This window comes from Hippopotamus amphibius, chromosome 7, assembly GCF_030028045.1.
Source record: "Hippopotamus amphibius kiboko isolate mHipAmp2 chromosome 7, mHipAmp2.hap2, whole genome shotgun sequence".
Lineage (NCBI taxonomy): Eukaryota > Metazoa > Chordata > Mammalia > Artiodactyla > Hippopotamidae > Hippopotamus > Hippopotamus amphibius.
Window position 1 is genome coordinate 85922431 of NC_080192.1, and position 20274 is coordinate 85942704.

At 49.1% G+C, this 20274-nt stretch overlaps 4 protein-coding genes across 8 annotated transcripts; 2 read left to right on the forward strand and 2 right to left on the reverse strand.

The window, feature by feature from the left end:
• Positions 1–8: 8 nt before the first annotated feature.
• On the forward strand, positions 9–724 carry MRPL53 (mitochondrial ribosomal protein L53). The gene is made up of 3 exons (XM_057743298.1): positions 9–137; positions 237–349; positions 444–724. The coding sequence occupies exons 1-3, from the start codon at positions 46–48 to the stop codon at positions 575–577; spliced, it is 339 nt and encodes a 112-aa protein (XP_057599281.1). The 5' UTR covers positions 9–45; the 3' UTR covers positions 578–724.
• MOGS (mannosyl-oligosaccharide glucosidase) lies at positions 707–8235 on the forward strand. Of its 4 annotated transcripts, XM_057743286.1 has the most exons (6): positions 714–846; positions 2494–2594; positions 3791–3924; positions 5148–5374; positions 5867–6063; positions 6284–8235. In XM_057743286.1, the coding sequence occupies exons 2-6, from the start codon at positions 2500–2502 to the stop codon at positions 8025–8027; spliced, it is 2397 nt and encodes a 798-aa protein (XP_057599269.1). In that variant the 5' UTR covers positions 714–846; positions 2494–2499; the 3' UTR covers positions 8028–8235. The 4 variants fall into 4 exon arrangements, with proteins under 4 accessions (XP_057599266.1, XP_057599269.1, XP_057599268.1 ...); XM_057743283.1 differs by lacking the exon at positions 2494–2594 and having other exon boundaries at positions 707–846; XM_057743285.1 differs by lacking the exon at positions 714–846 and having other exon boundaries at positions 915–2594.
• Positions 8236–8402: 167 nt separating this feature from the next.
• On the reverse strand, positions 8403–11122 carry WBP1 (WW domain binding protein 1). Its single transcript, XM_057743297.1, has 4 exons — positions 10602–11122; positions 9528–9630; positions 9243–9419; positions 8403–9070 (listed from the first exon to the last, which is right to left on the reverse strand). Exons 1-4 carry the CDS (start codon positions 10668–10670, stop codon positions 8670–8672), a joined length of 750 nt encoding a protein of 249 aa, XP_057599280.1. The 5' UTR covers positions 10671–11122; the 3' UTR covers positions 8403–8669.
• A 202-nt stretch (positions 11123–11324) lies between these two features.
• On the reverse strand, positions 11325–14120 carry INO80B (INO80 complex subunit B). 2 transcript variants are annotated; one of them, XM_057743296.1, is made up of 5 exons: positions 13966–14120; positions 13544–13736; positions 13208–13326; positions 12869–13038; positions 11325–11942 (listed from the first exon to the last, which is right to left on the reverse strand). In XM_057743296.1, the coding sequence occupies exons 1-5, from the start codon at positions 14072–14074 to the stop codon at positions 11412–11414; spliced, it is 1122 nt and encodes a 373-aa protein (XP_057599279.1). In that variant the 5' UTR covers positions 14075–14120; the 3' UTR covers positions 11325–11411. The 2 variants fall into 2 exon arrangements, with proteins under 2 accessions (XP_057599279.1, XP_057599278.1); XM_057743295.1 differs by lacking the exon at positions 13966–14120 and having other exon boundaries at positions 13544–13863.
• Positions 14121–20274: the final 6154 nt, after the last annotated feature.

A 20274-nucleotide genomic window follows, 5' to 3' on the forward strand; every position in this document is an offset into this window, starting at 1 on the left:
AGCGACACTTCCGGCCGCACGAGTCCTTCCGGGGCGTGGGTCACCATGGCGGCGGCCTTGGCTCGGCTCGGACTCGGCCCTGTCAAGCAGGTTCGGGTTCAATTCTGCCCCTTCGAGAAGAACGTGGAGTCGACAAGGTACGAGGGGGAGGGACTGCGGCGGCGAAGGGGCGCGCCTTCCTCCCGCCGGGGGTCTAGCTCCTTCTGACCAGCGCTCACGCCGTTTTCTCACCGCAGGACCTTCCTCCAGGCCGTGAGCAGCGAGAAAGTTCGCAGCACCAACCTCAACTGCTCGGTGATTGCAGACGTGAGGCACGACGGCTCCCAGCCCTGCGTGGACGTGCTGTTCGGTGGGTCTGGCTGGGAGTCGGGCAGGAGTCGCGCGCCCTTGGCCCCGGCACCTACGTCCTTCCGGTGCCTGATTCGTTTGTTTTTTTTTCCCAGGAGACGGGCATCGTCTGATTATGCGCGGCGCGCACCTCACCGCCCAGGAAATGCTCACAGCCTTCGCCTCCCACATCCAGGCCAGGGCCGCGGCGGGGAGCGGGGACAAGGCGGGCGCCGGTACCGGGCGCTGACAGCGCGGAAGAGACCAACAAGCAGATTTTAGCCTAAGACTGCCAAGGACACTTACCTGAGAAGAGCTTGTCTTAATTACTCAAATCATTATCTGGAAGGCCTTGGAGCGCCAAAATAAAGAAAGAGGCCTGTGACTATAAATCCAACCATTGTTTCTGGGACGGGGCAAGATGGAGAGCGGTCTGGACCAATTTGAATATATTTCACTTTCTTACCACCATTCGCTGCTTAGCCCTTTTGAATTTGGCTTCTCCCTCCACTACTCAAGGTACCTCTTATTCTTAAAATGCTGTTATCTCAGTCCTCATTTTTCCAGTTCAGTAGCACCTGCCTCTTAATTCATTACCTTGGGGAGCTTCTTTTCCTCTCAGGTCCTTTTTCTTCTCTTAACCATAAAGGTGTACTACTCTCCTTTCTCTTCTCTCTTTTATTTTTGGGGCATCTCGTTTTCTGTCATGACTTGAACTATCATCTTGGGTTAAACCCTACATTTCTGTTTGGCTCTAATCTCAAATTCTTTGCTATAATCAGATTACCTTCTACCAATTTTCTCTAAATTCCATCAACACTCTTTGTCCAAAATAAAACTGATAATCTTACATACTCTCTACAGTTGATCCTTGAACAATGCAGGTTTGAATTGCACAGGTCCTCTTGCATGCCTATTTTAAAAATAAGTATGTCAACTGAAAAAAAATGCACAATGTGAGAGTTGCAAGTTAAGTTTTATTTGGTGCAAAATTAGGACTGCAGCCCGGGAGACAGCATCCCAGATAGCTCTGAGAAACTGTTCCAAAGAGGTAGGGGGGAAGATCCGTATATGTATGTGATTTTGGTGAAAGGGGAAGCCATGTGGTCAAGCACAAATTGTTTATAGAAGGTTTCTAATAGTCTTGTGTTGGCTAGTCATGAGGAGCTGTCGTCACCATGAAGTGTTTTTCTAGATATGAGGAGATATAAGAATTGGGCTCATAAAGTTGGCTCCTGAAAATATCTGACTATCTGAAGACCTGTTCTGCCAGTTTTTCACAAAGTACAGAGTGCCTCATTTCAGCTCTCCACCCTGAAGAGCTTTCAGGGGGGCGCTGACAGACCGCAGCCGTAGCAGCACGAGGCTTGATCTTTGTAGAGGTAGAGGGCAAATACCAATGGTGCATGCCAATTGTAGTTGACAAATACATACTACAGTACTGCATGACCCGTGGTTGTTTCAGTCTCCGGTTGTGGAACGGTGGCTGCTGACTGTAAAGTTATCCCCCCATTTTCAACTCTGTGGAGGGGTGGGGCCCCTAAATCCCATCCCCACCCCCATTGTTTTAGGGTCAACTGTACTTGCCTCCTCCCCCTGACTTCCTCATTCCTTTAAAAGGTACTTCATCTCCTCCGCTGCTACTTGAGCTAGAAACCACAGAGAGGTTCTGCCCTCTCCCTTTCCCTGCATGTCCAGTCAGTAAGTTCAGAATATTCTGTCTTAAACAAAAGCTCCTGAAATGTTTTCTTCATTCCCATTGACTCTCCTGCATTACTGTTGCATTCTCCCACCTGGTCTCCTTTTTTCTAACCATTTTTGCTGCTGCTTAATTTTATTTGGTTTTTATCTCTTACTACTACTTTTTTTAGAGAACGGTGCCTAAAGTACTTTTTAGGCACTCTGCCTGAGTGTTTTTCATACTAGGTTACCACCCATTAATGTGGATCATGAAGTCAATTTAGGGGGTTAAATCAGCCTTTAAAAAAACAAAAAGCATTAGCGTGCATAGCACATGGACTGGGAAGTGTTCTTTAAGAAACTTAAGTTTTAAACATATAATCATGAATATAGATATAGATATTATATCTATATCTATGTGTGTATGTGTGTCTATCTGCATGTACGTGGTTGCAGTATAGAATTATTTCTTACCGTGGGTTGTAGGAAAAAATGGTTGATAGCCACCGGTTTAGAGAAAAACTTCAGAATGTTCAGCTAAGCAATCAAGAATCTCTGGACACTGGCTTCTGTGTACTTTGCCAAAGGTATTTCTTCCTACCACATTTCTATACTCCTTTGTTTAAAACAGTGATATCTTCAAAGGACTGGTTTTTCCCCCTCTCCTTTTAAAGAAAGAAAACTATCAGGAGACAGTATGGTGTAGTAAAAAGCCAGAATGCCTAGGATTGAAATCCTAGCTTTTCCCTTAAGTAGCTATATAACTTTGGACACATTATGTAGTCTCTCAGTGCCTGTTTCCTCATTTGTAAAGTGGGGATAATAGTACCTACCTCATAGATCTGTTGAGAGGATTAAATGAGTTGATATCTGGGACTTTACTGGTGGTCCAGTGATTAAGACTCTGCTCTTCCATTGCAAGGGGCATGTGTTGCATCCCTGGTAAGGGAACTGAGATCCCCACATGCAGTGCAGCCAAAAATAAATAAATGAATGGATGAATGAGTTCATACCTGTAAACTGCCTAGGACATTGAGTGAGCATAACATAGTATCTAAGAGGCCTTATGTTATAGGCCTCTATAGTGACAAAAGGATACTGACAATCTAGATTTGAGTTCTCCAGTTCCATGGTTAACTGTCTCATATCTTTGGCCAGGTTAACTACTCTCATCTGTAAAAATAGGGATGGTTCGAACATTGCTGTAAACATGGATTGAGTGCTGGCACTGTGATTCTAGATTGTGAATTTGAGGCTGGGGTTGTTTTCTCTGTGTCCCCAGCACCTTGCATAGTGCCTGATATAGTGTGCAATAAATGTTGAATTTACCAGTATTTAGCATCAGCCTTGTGACTTTAACTGATTAGTACTGAGATACAAAGATGACTGGTGAAACTCAGGTGTGTACTAAATGTTACAATATATTGAATAGGTGTGGACCAAGTGCAATGGTATCAAGAAAGGACTGACTTGGGTTTGGTCAGAAGGTGATTATTAAATGAGTAAAAAGTCTACCAGTGGAGGATGGGGCCTGAAGTCAGATTATAGTGAAATAAGTGGGCATGCAGCAAAGAGTTTTAGTTTTATATAATCAGAGTTTGGATGGGAGGTATGATAATAGCTAGAATAGCATAAGGGTGTGGAGTAGGGATTTTTTAGAGGATGATAGAGATTTGTACTTTATGAAAACACCATTTATGCTGAGCTGTTGGTGAGAAATAAGTAACTATGAATCTAAGTTGCATTTATGAACCAGCATCAAATATAGTCTTGATTCTTCTAGGTCAACATCAGGTGCAGATGCTACCTCTTTCCTACAGCCTTCCCTGACCTGGACAGAAGCAATCTTTCCCCTAAGCGCCTTCGCTTCCTGTGTTGTAGAAAAGGAAAACAAACAAACAAACCAAAACCGAAAAGGTACACGCACCACTATTATGGTCCTTTTAGGGTTCATCTAGATAAGGAATCCTAGACTGCGTGGAGATACATCTAAAGTCACAGGGACGCTGCTGGAACAGATCCTCTTGGATCCACTCCATTTCACTAGGAAAGAAGGCATAGGTGTGGACAATATGATCCAGTCTGATTCAGATACGCCTGGGTTCCAAGCTAGCCACTTCCCAGCCCTGTGGCCAGGGCCAAGTTACTTGAACTTTCCAGGCCAAGGTTTTCAGCCACCTGATTGGGGCGATGTGGGGAGCAGTTAAATGTAAAACAGGATAGCGTCTCAGGCTCTTAATATATAGTAGTTATTAAAAGAAAAAAAAGAGACAAATGTGAGATTGGTCTTTCCTACTAGCCCATGAACTGCTTGAGAACGCCAAATAAGCGCCCATTCAGTGTACGCGGCCCAGGTGCGGACCCCAGGGGTCCAACCCTACGCCACGCCGGCTACAGCCTTTCCGGACTGTGGGCTTAATCTGACGTGGTGGGGCGGGACTTCCGGCAGGAGGCGGAAGCGGAGGGGGAGGCGCGGGCTCGCAGGTGCGGCTGACACATCACTGGTCTCCACGGCGCCGCGCGGGAGCCCAGGAGGCGAGGCAGGACCTGGGCTCCGTTGCCATCTTTCCGGGTCCCCGGGACGCCGATTTCCGTGCAAGGATGGCTCGGGGCGAGCGGCGGCGCCGTGGAGCGCCGGCAGACGGAGCGCGGACGGCTGAGAGGGCGGCACGGGGCGGCCCCGCGCGAAGAGATGGCCGGGGCGGCAGGGCCCGGGGCACGGCTGGGGGAGCGGCTCTGGCCGTCGCGGTCCTGTCTCTGGCCCTGGGCCTGTCGGGATGCTGGCTTCTGGCTTGGCACCGTGCGCGGCGGGCTGTCACGCTGCATTCCGCGCGCCCGGCACTGTCTCCTGACTCTTCCAGCCCCGCCGTGGCCCCGGATCTCTTCTGGGGCACCTACCGCCCTCACGTCTACTTCGGCATGAAGACCCGCAGTCCGCAGCCGCTCCTCACCGGTAACCTGGACCCGGGGTGGGCAGGCAAGCGGGCACTTAATCTGGACACCCTAGCTTCGCGCCAGATCAAGGGTGGTGAGGAGTGGATCAGGAGAGTTATGAAGAGGGATGACCCTGAAGTTCTCGGCAACCCAGAGGGACAGATCCCTTTCTCTCCCTTTGACTTACCTGGCCATTCTACCCCCAGGACTGATGTGGGCGCAGCAAGGCTCCACCCCAGGGACCCCTAAACTCAGGCACACGTGTGAGCAGGGGGACGGCGTGGGTCCCTATGGCTGGGAGTTCCACGACGGTCTCTCCTTCGGGCGGCAACACATCCAGGATGGGGCCTTAAGGCTCACCACTGAGTTCGTCAAGAGGCCTGGGGGTCAGCACGGAGGGGACTGGAGCTGGAGAGTGACTGTAGAGCCTCAGGTCAGGGCCCTCAGGACACCCTTCCCCCAGCCCAGACTTCCTCTACCCTTCCTTTGCTGCCTGCAAATGCAGGATAAAGTGGGGATTAATAGCAGGGGCTCTGAGTCTGGCTGCCTGGTTTGAATCTGCTGCCTGCCTTGAACACTTGCCTGTATGAGCATCTCTTTTTATTATCTCTAAGCCTTGGTTTTCTTGTCTGTAAAATGGAAATAAAAATAGCAGCTAACTCACAGAATTGTAAGAATTAAAGGAAATAATATGTAGAGTTCTTAGCATAGTACATGGGACAAAAGTACTATTATTTCCCAGAGAACCCTGTGCAAAGCTCTTTATCTCATCCCCCTGGTGCTTACCCTTAGTGACCCTCAACACTGCTAGATGTCTGTTGTTTACTATGTTGCTCTCACCTGGTGTCCCCTTCCCTAAGGCTGATCCTCAGGGCAGAGACAGCTAACCTAATGCTGTATTTTTCTGTCCCCATTGGTCACCCAGGCCTCAGGTACCTCTGCCCTCCCTTTGGTGTCCCTGTTCTTCTATGTGGTAACAGATGGCAAAGAAGTCCTAGTTCCAGAGATTGAGGCTAAGGGGCAATTGAAGTTCATCAGTGGGCACACCAGTGAACTTGGTGACTTCCGCTTTACACTTCTGGCACCAACCAGTCCAGGAGATACCACTCCCAAGTATGGCAGGTAACTGGGGGAAAAGAGTGTGGGGTGGTGGTAGGGGTGGTATGGATGCTGGCCTAGCCTGATTTCCACCTCCCCGACTCTACCCTCTTTTCACCAGGCTCCATGTTCCCAGCATTGCCAAGACCCTTCCATCCTGACTCCTGATCACCTCATGTTTCTCTTTATAATCCCCACTACTCCCTCCTGAACAATATTTTCTGTTTATCTTCTTCCTTTCAAGCTACAATGTCTTCTGGTCCTCCAACCCAGGACTTCCCTTGCTGACAGAGATGGTGAAGAGTCGCCTAAAGAACTGGTTTCAGCATCGGCCCCCAGGGGCCTCCCCTGAACGCTACCTCGGCTTGCCAGGATCTCTGAAGTGGGAGGACAGAGGCCCAAGTGGGCAAGGACAGGGACAAGGGCAATTTTTGATACAACAGGTGACACTGAAAGTCCCCTTTTCTATGGAGTTGGTGTTTGAATCAGGCAGTGCCCGGGCAGGAGGAAGCCAAGCCCTAGAGCAGCTGGCAGGCAGCCTGCTAACCCAGGCCCTGGAAAGCCATGCTGAAGCCTTTAGAGAGCGCTTTGAGAAGACCTTTCGGCTGAAGGAGAAGGGCCTGAGCCCTGAGGAGCAGGCTTTGGGTCAGGTTGCCCTCAGTGGCCTTCTTGGTGGTATTGGCTACTTCTATGGACAGGGTCTGGTGTTGCCAGACATGGAGGTTGAGGGGTCTGAGCAGAAGGTGGACCCAGTCCTCTTTCCACCAGTCGCTCTTTTCACAGCAGTGCCCTCCCGGTCATTCTTCCCTCGAGGCTTCCTTTGGGACGAGGGCTTTCACCAGCTGGTGATCCAACGGTGGGATCCCCGGCTTACCCGGGAGGCCATTGGCCACTGGCTGGGGCTGCTCAATGCTGATGGCTGGATTGGGCGGGAGCAGGTGCTGGGGGATGAGGCCCGAGCCCGGGTGCCCTCAGAGTTCCTGGTGCAACGGACAGCCCATGCCAACCCCCCAACTCTGCTTTTGCCTGTAGCCCACATGCTAGAGGGTGGTGACCCAGCCGACTTTACCTTCCTTCGCAGGGCCTTCCCCCGCCTGCATGCCTGGTTCTCCTGGCTTCATCAGAGCCAGGCAGGGCCAGTGCCACTGTCGTACCGCTGGCGGGGCCGGGACCCAGCCCTGCCAACCCTACTGAACCCCAAGACACTGCCTTCAGGGCTGGATGACTACCCCCGGGCTTCACACCCTTCAGCCACTGAGCGGCACCTGGACCTGTGGTGCTGGGTGGCACTGGGTGCCCGTGTGCTGAGGCGGCTGGCAGACCGGCTGGGAGAGGCTGAGGCAGCCGCAGAGCTGGGCCCACTGGCTGCCTCCCTGGAAGCAGAAGAGAGCCTGGATGAGCTGCACTGGGCCCCAGAACTAGGAGTCTTTGCAGACTTCGGGAACCACACAAAAGCAGTGCAGCTGAAGCCTCGGCCCCCTCAGGGGCTGGTGCGAGTGGTGGGCCGGCCCCACCCTCGCTTACAATATGTGGATGCTTTGGGCTATGTCAGTCTTTTCCCCTTCCTGCTGCGGCTGCTGGACCCCAACTCATCCCGCCTTGGACCCCTGCTGGATGTTCTAGCTGATGGCCGCCAGCTCTGGAGCCCCTTTGGCTTGCGCTCCCTTGCGGCATCCAGCCCCTTTTACAGCCAGCGCAATTCAGAGCATGACCCTCCCTACTGGCGAGGTGCCGTGTGGCTCAATGTCAACTACCTGGCGTTGGGGGCGCTTCACTACTATGGGCATCTGGAGGGTCCCCATCAGGCCCGTGCTGCCCGGCTCCACAGAGAGCTCCGTGCCAATCTGGTGAGCAATGTGAGGCGGCAGTACCAGGCCACGGGCTTCCTGTGGGAGCAGTATAGTGACCAGGACGGGCGAGGCATGGGCTGCCGCCCTTTCCAGGGCTGGACCAGCCTTGTCCTACTGGCCATGGCTGAAGACTACTGAAGGGGGAGCATGAGAGGGGAGCCAGGCCACTTATGCCACTCTGGACTCGAGGAACAAGGTCTCTCACTTCTGCCCCCAGCCCTCAGATACCAGTGCTTCAGGCAGTCCTCAGCTCATCTCAGGTGTCTCCTTGCTGACATCCCACATCGCCCTGGGGTGATTGTGAATTCAGAGTCTATTTTTCTAAATAAATGGGAAAACCATGCCAAACTCTATTGCTTTTGCCAACTTTGCCTCACCAAGAGGTCTTAGCTCAGTCCAGGCCTTAGGGCTGCCTGCTGCCCTTCAGAGAAGGTGGGAAAAGTGGCCATCGTCCCCTCCAATCAAGTGCAACGCTGTAAGTCAAGCACTAGTCCACCCAAATCCACAAGCAGCTGGTTCACATCTCTTTAATGAGATCCAAGGCCCCTGTGTATGTCTTAGGGGGCAGAGCTAGCACAGTCCCCCGAGCACTGCCCTTCTCCTTAAGACTCTAGCCCTTTCAGACAGGTTCTAAGAGGGCAGGGAGAGGCTGAGGAGAAGAAGAGTTAGGAGCAGGGCTGTTTCTGGTGGGTAAGTAACCCACCCACGCTCCCAAAAATGTGTATGGGATGTCCCCTTCACTGGAAGCCAGCCCCACAGGAGAGACCTGGGGTACGGGATTTAGGGGCTGTGCACAGGGGACTGGTCCTCCAAGTCTGGTGGGGTGGCACTAGCCCTAGCCTCCTTGACTGGCTCACCCTCACTGGAGTCAGGACAAGGGCAGAGCTCAATACCTGAGTCACCAGTCAGGCGGCGATAGCGGCAGGAGGGGGGTGTGGGGGTAGGGCTCACCCCTGCCGCAGGCTCACCCTCCTGATGAGGAGGGTCACTCTGGTGGGAGGAAACATCTTCCACATTTGTTCGCTCTTGGTGGGCAGGGCAGCTAGAAGCGGAGGAGCAGCAGGTGCATTCACTGGAAGTAGTCGAGGGGCAGCCTGAGGCTGCCGTGTAAGGAGGCGGCGGTGTGCCTGGGCGGTGAACCACATCCTCATAGGCTGGGGGTTTGAAGGCGCTGAGGAGGCCTGCAGGAAAGAATGGCACGATTGGTTGACGGCAGCCAGAGGTGGGGTGGTAGTCTCTTTCCTATTAAGGAAAAGTGTGCTTTGAAATGTTTGAAAAGGGAGTGTGGGATGAATCAGGGCCCTGTTTTGGGAGGGACCACTGGTAGTGAGCCCAGAGCCTCAAGTCACTCACGAAGGTCAAGCAGTGAACCAGCAGGGACAGGGCCAGCCCCGTGGCATGCCCCGTGGTAGGCCAACAAGTTGATCTCACGCTGCCGCTGCTGTTGCTGCAGCCGGAGTTTAGCTCGTCGATGGCGGAAGGCGCAACAACAGCTAAAGAGAATGAGGACAGTCCAGAGCAGCCAGAACCCTGCAGGAGGTGAGGAGGGAGAGTCTTAGGTACCCCCCATACAGAGAAGGCTGAGGTCCAAAGGCAGGTGGGCAGAAGGACCCAAGAAGCGCCCCCATGAAGACTCACACCAGAGCTCATAGTAGTAGGTGCAGCAGCCAGTCTCCCCGCAGCAGTGACCACTCTCACAGAGGTAGGGCTGGTTGTTCACTCCTGGGCACAGCTCTCGAAGCTGGGAGCAAGGAGGCACTTAGAACCAAGGGAGTTTCCAGCCCAAGGCATGGTCCTTCCCCACCCCCTGCAAACACATACACGATCCCACCCTGTTAACCAAGTTTAGCTCATAGAAACCTATGGGGAGAGGGAAGAGTGATGCTGAGAGGAGTGTTCAAATATCTGAAGGGCTGCCAGCATGAAGAGGATTTGGAATAGGAAGAATCAGTCTAGAGACCAAGATTAAGATGCAAGGTGTGGACATACAAAGAGGCCGATTTCAGCTCTGCGTGTAGGAGACTTCTCTGATACTCAAGGCTGGCTCCCCAGGGTTTCTTCTGTTAAGGGAGTGTTTTGGCAGAAGCCAGAAGACAGCTATCTCAAAGTCGCAGACAATGGGTAAGGGGTTTAAGGTAATTTCCAAAGCTCTGTCATCATCATTCCCCATAGTCTGCCAATCCCCACTCCCAAGCTGGATCTTTCCACCCCTAGGTCTCAGGCTTCCTAGGATAGAGGAGGGGCAGTGTGAGACCCAGAGCAGAGCTCCCAACCAGATGGGATTGCTGTGGATGATAAAGGATGGCATCCAGGGTGCAAGTCCGGGTTCCAGCTCCTCTCTAAATTGCTCCCTCAAGAGAAGACGCTGCCGGACTCTGTTGTGACAATAGGCACATAGAAAAACATCACAAATAACTGTTGCCAGACAGAGGGAGCCTCCCTGGGGCCTCACTATGCCTCTGGTCACTGGAGAGCCACTGCAAGCTTCCACTGCAGCCGCGGGATGGGGTCTATGAAGCTGCCGGCAAAAGTCGACTGCATCTACATTACAAAGTTTAGACAAAGAGTGGAAGGCACATATCTCGGAACTTCGCGGTACCTTTGGCTCGGTGAGATCCTCCCCCACCCTCCAAAAGTCAGGGACGAGGAAAGAGGAAAGAGGAATGAGAAATAAATGGCTGTCGTGATCGGCTTTTGGAGCTGTTGGGATACCTGCTGTTGCGGCACCCGCAGTGCCCCCCAGGCCTCCTCGCTGCCGTTCCTGCCGCTGGCCCGAGCCATGCCTCCACCTACAGCCCCCTGAAGACCACAGTCTCCTCTACCGCCAGCCGCCCCGGCCCTGCCACTTCTGCTGCCACCGCCATGGTCCCTGCCCGGCCCATCTTCACTGCTGCCACCATCACTCCGCGACCGGACCTTCCATCCAGCGAGAGCTCTGCCAACTAGCACCCAGGTTGTTCCGTGCTACCAATCCGCATCACTCTCTGACAGACGGGCCAATAGGAAAGATCACAGGCTTCTCCCTGTGACCAATCTACAGCAGCGCCTCCGCCACTCTCCCAGACAACAGGAGCTTGCACAGACAAAGAGTGGGGTAAGGTTCGACCCATGGCCCTGAGTGACAGCGACAACAGCCAATATAGACAACAGAACAGGCTTTGAGTTAACAACCAATGAACGGCCGTCCAGAAGAGCAAAGTTCCCGCTGATTGGCTTGAGCCCTATTTTCCAGATGACGCCAAATGCTTGACCACGCCAGGTAATCCCCCTGGAAGAGGTGAGGTCTCAAAAGTCGGCTGGAGTCTGGGCTCGGACCAGCTACTGTTCTTGGGCCTGGTGGACGTTTCCCAGGCGTCGGCGCAAGCTCCGGCAGGGGCAAGATGTGTGTACGGGGAATTGGCCCACCCACCATTCCCCCAATTCTGTACAAGTCAAGGCACCGGATAAAATTTAATAGGGTGGAGAAGACACTGAAAAAAGGGGACAGAGGAGAAGGCACAGAGTCCAGATTAGGTGAGGGCCTTAAGTAGCCAGAAGTGGGGATCCGGGGCCCTCAGGCCCACCCAGCCGCATCTGCAGGTTGATGCGGTAGCACTGAAGGCTGCAGAGTGCCTGGCCCGTGCGGGAGCAGGCATAGCGGCGCGGATGTGGACAGCCCGGGACAGAGCATCGAGGTGGAGGGCTAGATGGGGACGGCCGATGAGACACAGGTGCGGGGGCGGGGACGCCAGGTGGGAAGGAAAGGGTGGAGCCCTGTGCCCCGCTGCTGTAGCGAACCATGGGGGCCGGGGCCGCGGCCCGCCCTCCCCGCCGCTCGCCCCGTGCGGCCCCTCGGCCTCCCCGCCCACTGGGCGCCACAGTCTTGGTGAGGCGCTCAATAGTCTGGTTCTTGTGTTCCTCCGCCCTTCGAGCCGCCTGCAGTCGCCTCTTCCGTGCCCGCTCCTCACGCTTCAGCAGCATCTCCTCCGTGAGAGCAGGGGCCGGACAGCCCCCAGCCACAGGTAGTGACAGCATCGGGGAAGGCTGACTTTGAGCCTTCTGCAGCAGAGCTCGCTAGGGAGAGACGGACGACAGGTCAGAAAATAGAGAAGTGAGGTCGGCCTGTACGGGGAAGGGGAGAGGGGGAGGGGGAAAGCAGGGTCTTGAGGAGAACAGGCCTTGAGAGAAGGGGTGTAATGAGTGCCCTCTCCAGGATCCCTTAATACTGTCTCCTCTCAGGTCTCCAGACTTCCAGCTTTAGATCCTCGACTTTCAAGGGGAAAGGCATTAGTAATGTTACCTTCCTGACCTGGATACCAAAACTCTGTACCAGCTCTCTGGAAGCTTTTTTGTTGTTGTTTTAAAATCTTTTAATTTCAATGGATAGCATGAATTGGACAACTGCTCAAGCCAAAAACGGTTTTCCTTCAAGTGTCCATTTCCTAAATATATCCAGAATCCATCTGATTTTCTCCATCTCTACCATTTCACCTTGGTTCAAGCCACCACCATCTCTTACCTGACTACTTCAACAGCTTCCTAACTGGTCTTGCTTCTATCCCTTACCACTACTAAAAAACCAAAGTAATCTACAGAAATATGAATAAAATAATCACTTCTCTGTATACAACCCTTTCGTGGTAGTCACACTTATCCTTCTCCTTGACCATGATTAGGCATGTTCCACTCTCAGGGTCTTTGTCCTTGCCTGGAAAGTTCCTCAGGTACTGGAAATGCTATCTCTTTACAGATGTCTTTCCAGACTACCCTATCTAATGTTTCTTTTCTACTTGTTTCTATTTCATCACCCTATTTTTGTTATAAACCTTACAGTTTTTTGAAATTATTTATTTACTACCCAAGAATACCATCTCCATAAGAACAGAAACCTTGTCTGTCTTTTCTCCACTGCTCATATGCTTGCTCTCTAGCAAAGCTCTTGGGACATGGAACGTTCTCAATATAAATTTGGCAAGCGAATAAAGAATGAGCCAACTTACCTGTCGAGCAGTGAGCAGCCGTTCATTTATCTCCTTCTTGAGATCTCCATTGTCATCCAGCTCCCCCTTCTCCAAGGCATCCAGCCACCTTTGTTCTTCCTCTTCCTCCTGACCCCCTAAGCCCCCAGAAAGGTCCCGCAGGGGGGAGGGGGACAGATTACTGTCTTCATCTGGAAAGGAAAGTTGGAGAGCTAAAAGTAGAATTGTACAGATGGGGAACCCTAATTTAGCCAGGTTAATACTGGGACACGCAAAATTCTCACCTTCCTCAGAACGAACCCTCTTCCCTAACCAGGTATAACGAGAAACCCAGTTTCCCCACCTCCAGGCCCTTCTCACCCAGCCAGGCACGGTACTGCTCAAGGGGAACTCCTTCCACAGGTTCCTCTTCATTGTCCACAACCATAAGGGGAGAGGGTGAGCGAGGACCCTCAGGGATCACAGTGAAGGTAGGAACACTGCAGAGAAGCAACCACTGTGTAAGCTGAGCAAATGTCTCCGCCTGCTCAGTACATCCAGCCTTCCCTACACCCTCTCGCGTTCTTGCTGGATTAACCTGGGCCCTGAAGTCACAGCGTCCATGCTCTGTCTTCTGAAAAGCGCTGCCAGCTTCTCCTTCTATCTCTGCCTGCTCCTAAAGTCTCCCAAGTAAAACCCTGGCTCTCTTGGCCTCACCTCTTGGTGCCCAGGACCTGCCCGCCCAACTTGATTTTGAGTTTGAGCTGGGGCTTGGCAGGAGACGGCTGCGTGGGCCCAGCCTCCTCTTCCTGGTAGTGTTTCTTCTTGTGCTTCTTCTTGTGCTTCTTATGCTTTTTCTTGTGCACTCCGTGGCCGTGGGCACCCGCCAGACTCAACTCCAGGGCTTCCCCTGTAGAAGGAGAGCCTGTCAACGGTGTACGGCAGGAGCCGGGCAGGGAAAGCACCGAAGAACCCAATACCCCGAGGGGTCCTACTCTTCCCGCGGTATTCGCTGTTACCATAACAACAGCCCCGCCTTTCTCCTTCCCACCTGTGGCGAATACCCAGGAAGCTCGGAGGAGCAAGAAAGGGACTCCTTTTCGGCGAAGGCCTAAGCTGCTTTATCGATCCACGCTTACCCGGCTCAGGGGCGTCCATGGCCCCAGAGGTGCTCCCGCGCCGCCACAGCTTACTCATGGAGCCCTGTAAGGAAAGCAGGCTGGAAATAGTCGGAACACATGCAGACATACCTTTTCCGCCCCGCGGAAGAACTTATCCCAGCAAATAACCGGATACTTCCGGTGCGTAGCAACCATGCTTATTCGGGGCACGCTTTGCGGCTAAAAATCCTCCGAGAGAAACAATGATCCTTCCAACAAAAGTTCCGGGCTCTTTGAGGCCGGGAGCGCTCAAAGGGCCACGTCCCTCATCCCCACAATCGAGGTCGGAACTCACCGCGGGCGAGTCAATCGTTATTACACTCAAGCGTGATGAGCATGTATTCCGGACCAAATTCGGGGCTAGGCTATGAGAATACAGTGATGCATATGAACTCTTCTCTCTGGCTATCTAGATCTGTAGTGAATTTTTTTACCTTTCCTTTTCTTTTTCATCTTAAAATATTGCTTAGTATTTTTTGTAATGAATTTTCTTACGGCCAATATATATCACATTTATAATTAGGAAAAAAGCACTATATATAATATAATGGGTTGGCCAAAAAGGTCGCAAATGAACTTTTTGGCCAACCCAATATACATGGGATACATGTCTGAACAAGGTAGCAGTAGCAAACAAAGTAAGGGAAGAACTGATTCAAGAGACATTTCACTGATGAAGTTTAAAGGAATTGAACAATTATATATGAGAATTCAGGAAGAAGACAATGTAGTGTAGTGATTAAGAGAATAAACTTTGGAGTCAGACAAACCTGTTATCAAATTCCAGTTTATTGGCTATGTAACCTTGGGCTCACAGTTACTTAAACTCTGAACCTCATATTCCAGCTTTGTTAAATGCAATGAAGTAGTATCTACTTCACAGGACTCTTTCAAGGAATAAAGCAAATCAAGAATGCAAAATATCTAGGGTAGTATCTGCAACATAGCAAATATTCAAAAAGCAAACAACAACAATAATAAATGACTTCTAGGGACTTCCCTGGTAGTCTGGTGGGTAAGACTCTGAGCTCCCAATGCAGGGGGCCCAGCTTCGATTCCTGGTCTGGGAACGAGATCCTGCATACATGCTGCAACTAAGAAGCCTGCCTGCCACAACTAAGACCTGGCTCAGCCAAAATAAATAAATATTTTTAAAAAAATTACTTCTACATTTCTAGCCCAAGTATTAGAGGGAACATAGTGTTTTAAATAAAGAAGAGAACATAGGAAGAGAAGCAAGTAAGAAGAAAATCATTTAGTGTTGTATTGGGGAAGTTAGTAATATAGTCTTGTTCAGGCCTCAGAGACAGAAACGGGCCTCTGACCGACCTGTGTCCTTGCCTGGACTGCAAGCTTGCTTACACACCTAATAATTGCTGCTAGCAAGTCAAAGGGCGCTTATGATAAGAAAGGGAGTGGTTCTTGGAATTTCTTGAGCCCTGGGGACCTGGCCAGTCCCCCGGGCTGTGGAGAATCTTGTGACTCACATGATGAAATCAACAACATTGTTAAAGTAAATCCAGAGCTGTATTTTTACATGCAAACTGATGATATCAGTTTGTGGCCTGGAATTATAAGCAGAAGCCCCCAGAACTCCAATCTGAAGTCTCACTCATGGAGTGTATGCACTGCCTGGGACCCTTCCCAACTGGGACTCCAGATTGCTGTTCCAGGAACTTCCCAGCGCTGCTTGGATTTGGGTGTAGGTGCTTCCCCAGTTCGGTGATGTATGAGCCTTTGTCTTCACTATTCTTTCTTAGCTAATTATTCTCTTAATAAGTATACTGTGATTTTGTTAATTTAATAAATTCTCTCTAAATTCTTGCTTAACTGAGTGTACAGTGGTTATTTTGCCAGCAAATTCTATGAACCTTGAAACCAAAAGTAAGGCTTTTGGCAAAACACCAAGGTGAATTTAAAATGCATGTGGGAAATCAAAACTACAATGAGGTATCACCTCACATCAGTCAGAATGGCCATCATCAAAAAATCTACAAACAATAAATGCTGGAAATGATGTGGAGAAAAGGGAACCCTCCTACACTGTTGGTGGGAATGTGAATTGGTATAGCCACTATGGAGAACAGTATGGAGGTACCTTAAAAAACTAAAATTAGAGCTACCATATGACCCAGCAATTCCACTCCTAGGCATATATCCAGAGAAAAACAGAATTTGAAAGGATGCATGCACCCCAATGTTCACTGCAGCACTATTTACACTAGCCAGGATATGGAAGCAGCCTAAATGTCCACTGACAGAGGAATGGATAAAGAAGATGTGGTACATATATACAATGGAATATTACTCAGCCATAAAAAGGAATGAAATTGTGCCATTTGCAGAGATGTGGATGGACCTGGAGATTATCATACAGAGTGAAGTAAATTAGAAAGAGAAAAACAAATATCGTATAGTATTGCTTATATGTGGGATCTAGAAGAATGGTACAGATGAACTTTTTTGCAAAGCAGAAATAGAGTCACAGATGTAGAGAACAAACTTATGGTTACCAACAGGGGAAGGGGGGTGGGATAAATTGGGAGATTGGGATTGACATATATAAACTACTATGTATAAAATAGAGAACTAATGAAAACCTACTTATAGCACAGGGAACTCTACTCAATGCTCTGTGGTGACCTAAATGGGAAGGAAATCTAAAAAAGAGTGATTATATGTTTACATATAACGGATTCACTTTGCTGCACAGCAGAAACTAACACAACATTGTAAAGCAGCTATACACTAATAAAAATTAATAAAAATAAAGTGCATGCGGAAATGCCCAGATGGAGATGGAATACCGAAAGGAAAAGCCAGTACAGAAGGCATGAGTTGGGGCATCATCAGCATAAAAATGGAGGTCCCCCTCAGGGATGGGAATAAAGGAGACATTCTAGAATGAGCAAGCAGATGAAGAGGAAAGGACCCAGAGCAAACCCAAGTGGGCACCAGTCCTGAACAGGCAGGCAGAGGGGACAGGCATGCTTGAGAAGAAGTGAAAAGGGGCAATAAAGGCACCCAAGGGCAGAGATTTTCAGCAGACGAAGGCTGTGATGAGCTGTGTACAGCTCTGTAAAGGCTAGGTTAAGCTCCAAGAAGAGGATGCATTCAGGCAGAGTGTGAAGGCAATAGTCCTGTATCACCAGGAGTTAAAGTGAGGGATCACCTGCAGTTAGTATTTGTCAAACATATTAGAGTTTATAACCTAATTTAATATCCCTTCCCTCCCTTGATCCCCACGGCAGCTCCATAAGAGAGATGCTATTTTTCCCTCATGAGGAAACTGAGGCTTAGAGAGGTTAAATGATTTGGCCGGAGTCACATAGTTAGGGAGTGGCAGAGCCAGCATCAAACAGAGACTTCCTGACACTAGGCCCAGTGGTGTTTCCTCAACATCCTGATGCCCAGCAGGGAGGAAGTAGTGACAGTAAGTAGCTATGGGTTTTATTATTTTGTTTTGTTTTCAGTTTTGCTTTGTTTAGTGTCAGAGAGATTTGAGCAGGTTTGTAGGCTGAAAGGAAGAACTCTGTCCTGAAAAAGTTCTTAGCTTTATTTTTTAAACATAATTTTTTGGGGAAATATTTTCAAACTTACAGAAAAGTTGCAAGAAGAGTACAAAGAACTCTCTTAGCTCCTTAAATCGGATTCTACAGTCATTAACATTTACCATTTTCTCCCCTTCCTCTCCATTATCATTATTCCTTTTCGGATCATTTTGAGAGCAAGTTGCAGACATGATGTCATTTTACCCCAAAATATTTCACTGTGTATTTCCTCAAAAACAAGTACACAATTCTAGAACCTTTGTGCAACCCTCCCAATCGGGAAATTAACACTGATACAATACTACCATCCTATCCACAGATCCCATTCAAATTTCACCTACTGCCCAATGTCTCCTTTTCCTTTCTAGGCCAGGATTCAAATCCAGGCCTTACACGCATAACATCTCCTCATCATATCTCTTTGATCTGCTTTAATCTGCTAGAACATTTCCTCACTCTTTCCCTATCTTTTGTGACCTTGACAGTTTTACAGAGTATAGGCCTTTGTTCTGTAGTATGTCCCTCAACCTGGATCCATCCAGTGTTTCCTCAAGTTGAGACTCATAAATTCTTGGCAGGAGTACTACTCAAAAAATATTTTGCTGTGTTCCTCTCAGTGTATCCCATCAGGAGGCACATGATGTCAGCTTATCCCACCGCTGATGATGCTAACCTTGATCACCTGCTGAAGCTGGTATCTGCTAGTTTTCTCCACTGTAAAGTCATCATTTTCTTTTTTTAAAAAGATATATTAAAAATTTTTTTATTTGGCCATGCTGAGTGGCTTTCGGGATCTTAGTTCCCTGACTAAGGGTCAAACTCGGGCCCCAGCAGTGAAAGCACCAAGTCCTAACCACTGGACAGCCAGGGAGTTCCCAAAGTCACCATTTTCATCTTTGCAGGTAATGCGTATTTTCTGGGGAAATGCTCTGAAACTACTCTGATGTGCTGTCCCTCATCAAACTTCCACCCACCAGGCATACTATCCATTGATGAATACTGTATGAATCAGTTCTACTGTAATAATTGCCAGGTGGTGTTCTACTTCTATTATTCCATCTACATGCGTTAGTTGGCATTCTAGGGTGAACTGGAGCTTTCTCTTCTCCTTACATTCAGTTACATATGTATTTATTTTTATCAGTATGGATTCCTATTTCAGTCAATGAGTTGTAGTCCATTACTGTCATTATTTATTTTGATGCTTAAATTTATCCCAGATTTGGTCAGTAGGCATTTCTTTAAGATGGCTTCTGTGTGCTTCTGACATATCTGCATCATTTCTTGAGCACTATTTTACTTCCCAGCACTACAAAATGTTTTGTGCTCACCTTGTACTTTCCTTGGATAAGGGGTGGGAACACTTGGGAGGCCAGGCATTGGGAATATAATGGCTGAGGTTATGCTGAGGCCACACCAAAGGAACCTGCTAAGGAGGATTTCCCTGCTGGCATAGCCAATCACTCTTCATGAATTTTCCCTGGGTCTCATTCTCACTCTTTCAAGGTTCAAAGTCCAGTTGGTAGCATTCCAGTTGTTTGGCTTAGGCCAACTGCCTACCCCTGGGCTGTGAAGAAGTGGGAGAGAGGATGACTGTCCTTCTCCAGCTGCCATAAAGAGGGTAGAGCCTCAGCCTACCAGAGTTGTCCACAGTAGGGGTCTGCATAGAAATAGGAAGATGATTTGAATACTGGGTGCCTAATAACCCCTTCCTGAATGTCTAGTTCATAGCTGGGGAGACAGATACAGACGATGATAAGCAAAGGAAAAAGTTGGAAAGATTATGCAGTGAACAGTGGTATGTGAGTAAATATTTAACAAAAGCTCCCCATGGGAAAAAATAGCCCTAGTTTATAGTGTTCACCTATTTCTGTTGTATAAACACTCCCATTATGGCCAATTTCATTACTGAACACAGAGTTGGCAGGACATGTAGTAGCACACCATTACAAAGCATTTCAACCATACAGACACTATAGATGTAAACAACCTCAAGGGATAATGGGAAAATGCAATAAAATAATTAGAAAGTGATGAGTTTTGAGTTTTATCACCCTTGCTTTAATATAATTTATTTAGTTGTGTTTTTATAATTCAATTATTAATTAAAGCTGTTTAACAGCTGGAATGCACAATTTCAGAAAATTCAGCAATTGTCTCTCACGAGCCCCTATGAGGCTTCAGCATGCCATGGCACCAAACTGTCTCAGTGTTTTTCTCTGATGGTGGGGAAAACGTGCTTTGTTCATTTATTTTTTACTTTGTATTGTTTTTTAAGTAGTAGAATAAGAAATGTTCAAAAAAAAACTGTATGTGTGTTTTCAAATAAGAATTTAATTAAAAAATAATAACTCCACAGAAACTTTGGCCCTTTTTTCTCCACCCTCGGTTGAGAACAGTGTCAGCTGGCTTCCCAAACCCCAGTCACAGCTTCCTCCAACAAATATATGCAAATGGATGCCAGACTATGATCTCTAAAATATAACTCTGGTTGTGTCACTCTTTTCCCAAGATCTTCAGTCATGTCGAGTGCAAATTCTCAGACAGGATTTGAGCTCTACTTGCTTTCCAAATGCTTTCCATTCCTCCAGCTCTTGTCAGGGGTTTTCAAACCCTTCCATAGAGCCTGTGTTCCACAGGTGTGTGTGTGTGTGTGTGTGTGTATGTGTGTGTGTGTGCAAGTGTGCACGTGTGTATCCACGTGCAGCTGAGGGCCCCTGGAAAGGACAAGATTTGG

Excerpts from the sequence above, each read along its gene's own strand:
- WBP1 (XM_057743297.1), bottom strand. The coding sequence starts at position 10,670 with ATGGCTCGGGCCAGCGGCAGGAACGGCAGCGAGGAGGCCTGGGGGGCA. Across the intron at positions 9,631-10,601 it reads TGCGGGTGCCGCAACAGCAG|CTTCGAGAGCTGTGCCCAGG; the intron begins GTATCCCAACAG and ends CCTTGCTCCCAG. Across the intron at positions 9,420-9,527 it reads CTACTACTATGAGCTCTGGT|GGTTCTGGCTGCTCTGGACT; the intron begins GTGAGTCTTCAT and ends CACCTCCTGCAG.
- MOGS (XM_057743282.1), top strand. The coding sequence starts at position 4,609 with ATGGCTCGGGGCGAGCGGCGGCGCCGTGGAGCGCCGGCAGACGGAGCG. Across the intron at positions 5,375-5,866 it reads GAGTGACTGTAGAGCCTCAG|GCCTCAGGTACCTCTGCCCT; the intron begins GTCAGGGCCCTC and ends TTGGTCACCCAG. Across the intron at positions 6,064-6,283 it reads ACCACTCCCAAGTATGGCAG|CTACAATGTCTTCTGGTCCT; the intron begins GTAACTGGGGGA and ends CTTCCTTTCAAG.
- INO80B (XM_057743295.1), bottom strand. The coding sequence starts at position 13,848 with ATGGTAACAGCGAATACCGCGGGAAGAGTAGGACCCCTCGGGGTATTG. Across the intron at positions 13,039-13,207 it reads GCAGTACCGTGCCTGGCTGG|ATGAAGACAGTAATCTGTCC; the intron begins GTGAGAAGGGCC and ends TTTCCTTTCCAG. Across the intron at positions 11,943-12,868 it reads GGCTGCTCACTGCTCGACAG|CGAGCTCTGCTGCAGAAGGC; the intron begins GTAAGTTGGCTC and ends GTCTCTCCCTAG.
- MRPL53 (XM_057743298.1), top strand. The coding sequence starts at position 46 with ATGGCGGCGGCCTTGGCTCGGCTCGGACTCGGCCCTGTCAAGCAGGTT. Across the intron at positions 138-236 it reads AAGAACGTGGAGTCGACAAG|GACCTTCCTCCAGGCCGTGA; the intron begins GTACGAGGGGGA and ends TTCTCACCGCAG. Across the intron at positions 350-443 it reads CTGCGTGGACGTGCTGTTCG|GAGACGGGCATCGTCTGATT; the intron begins GTGGGTCTGGCT and ends TTTTTTTCCCAG.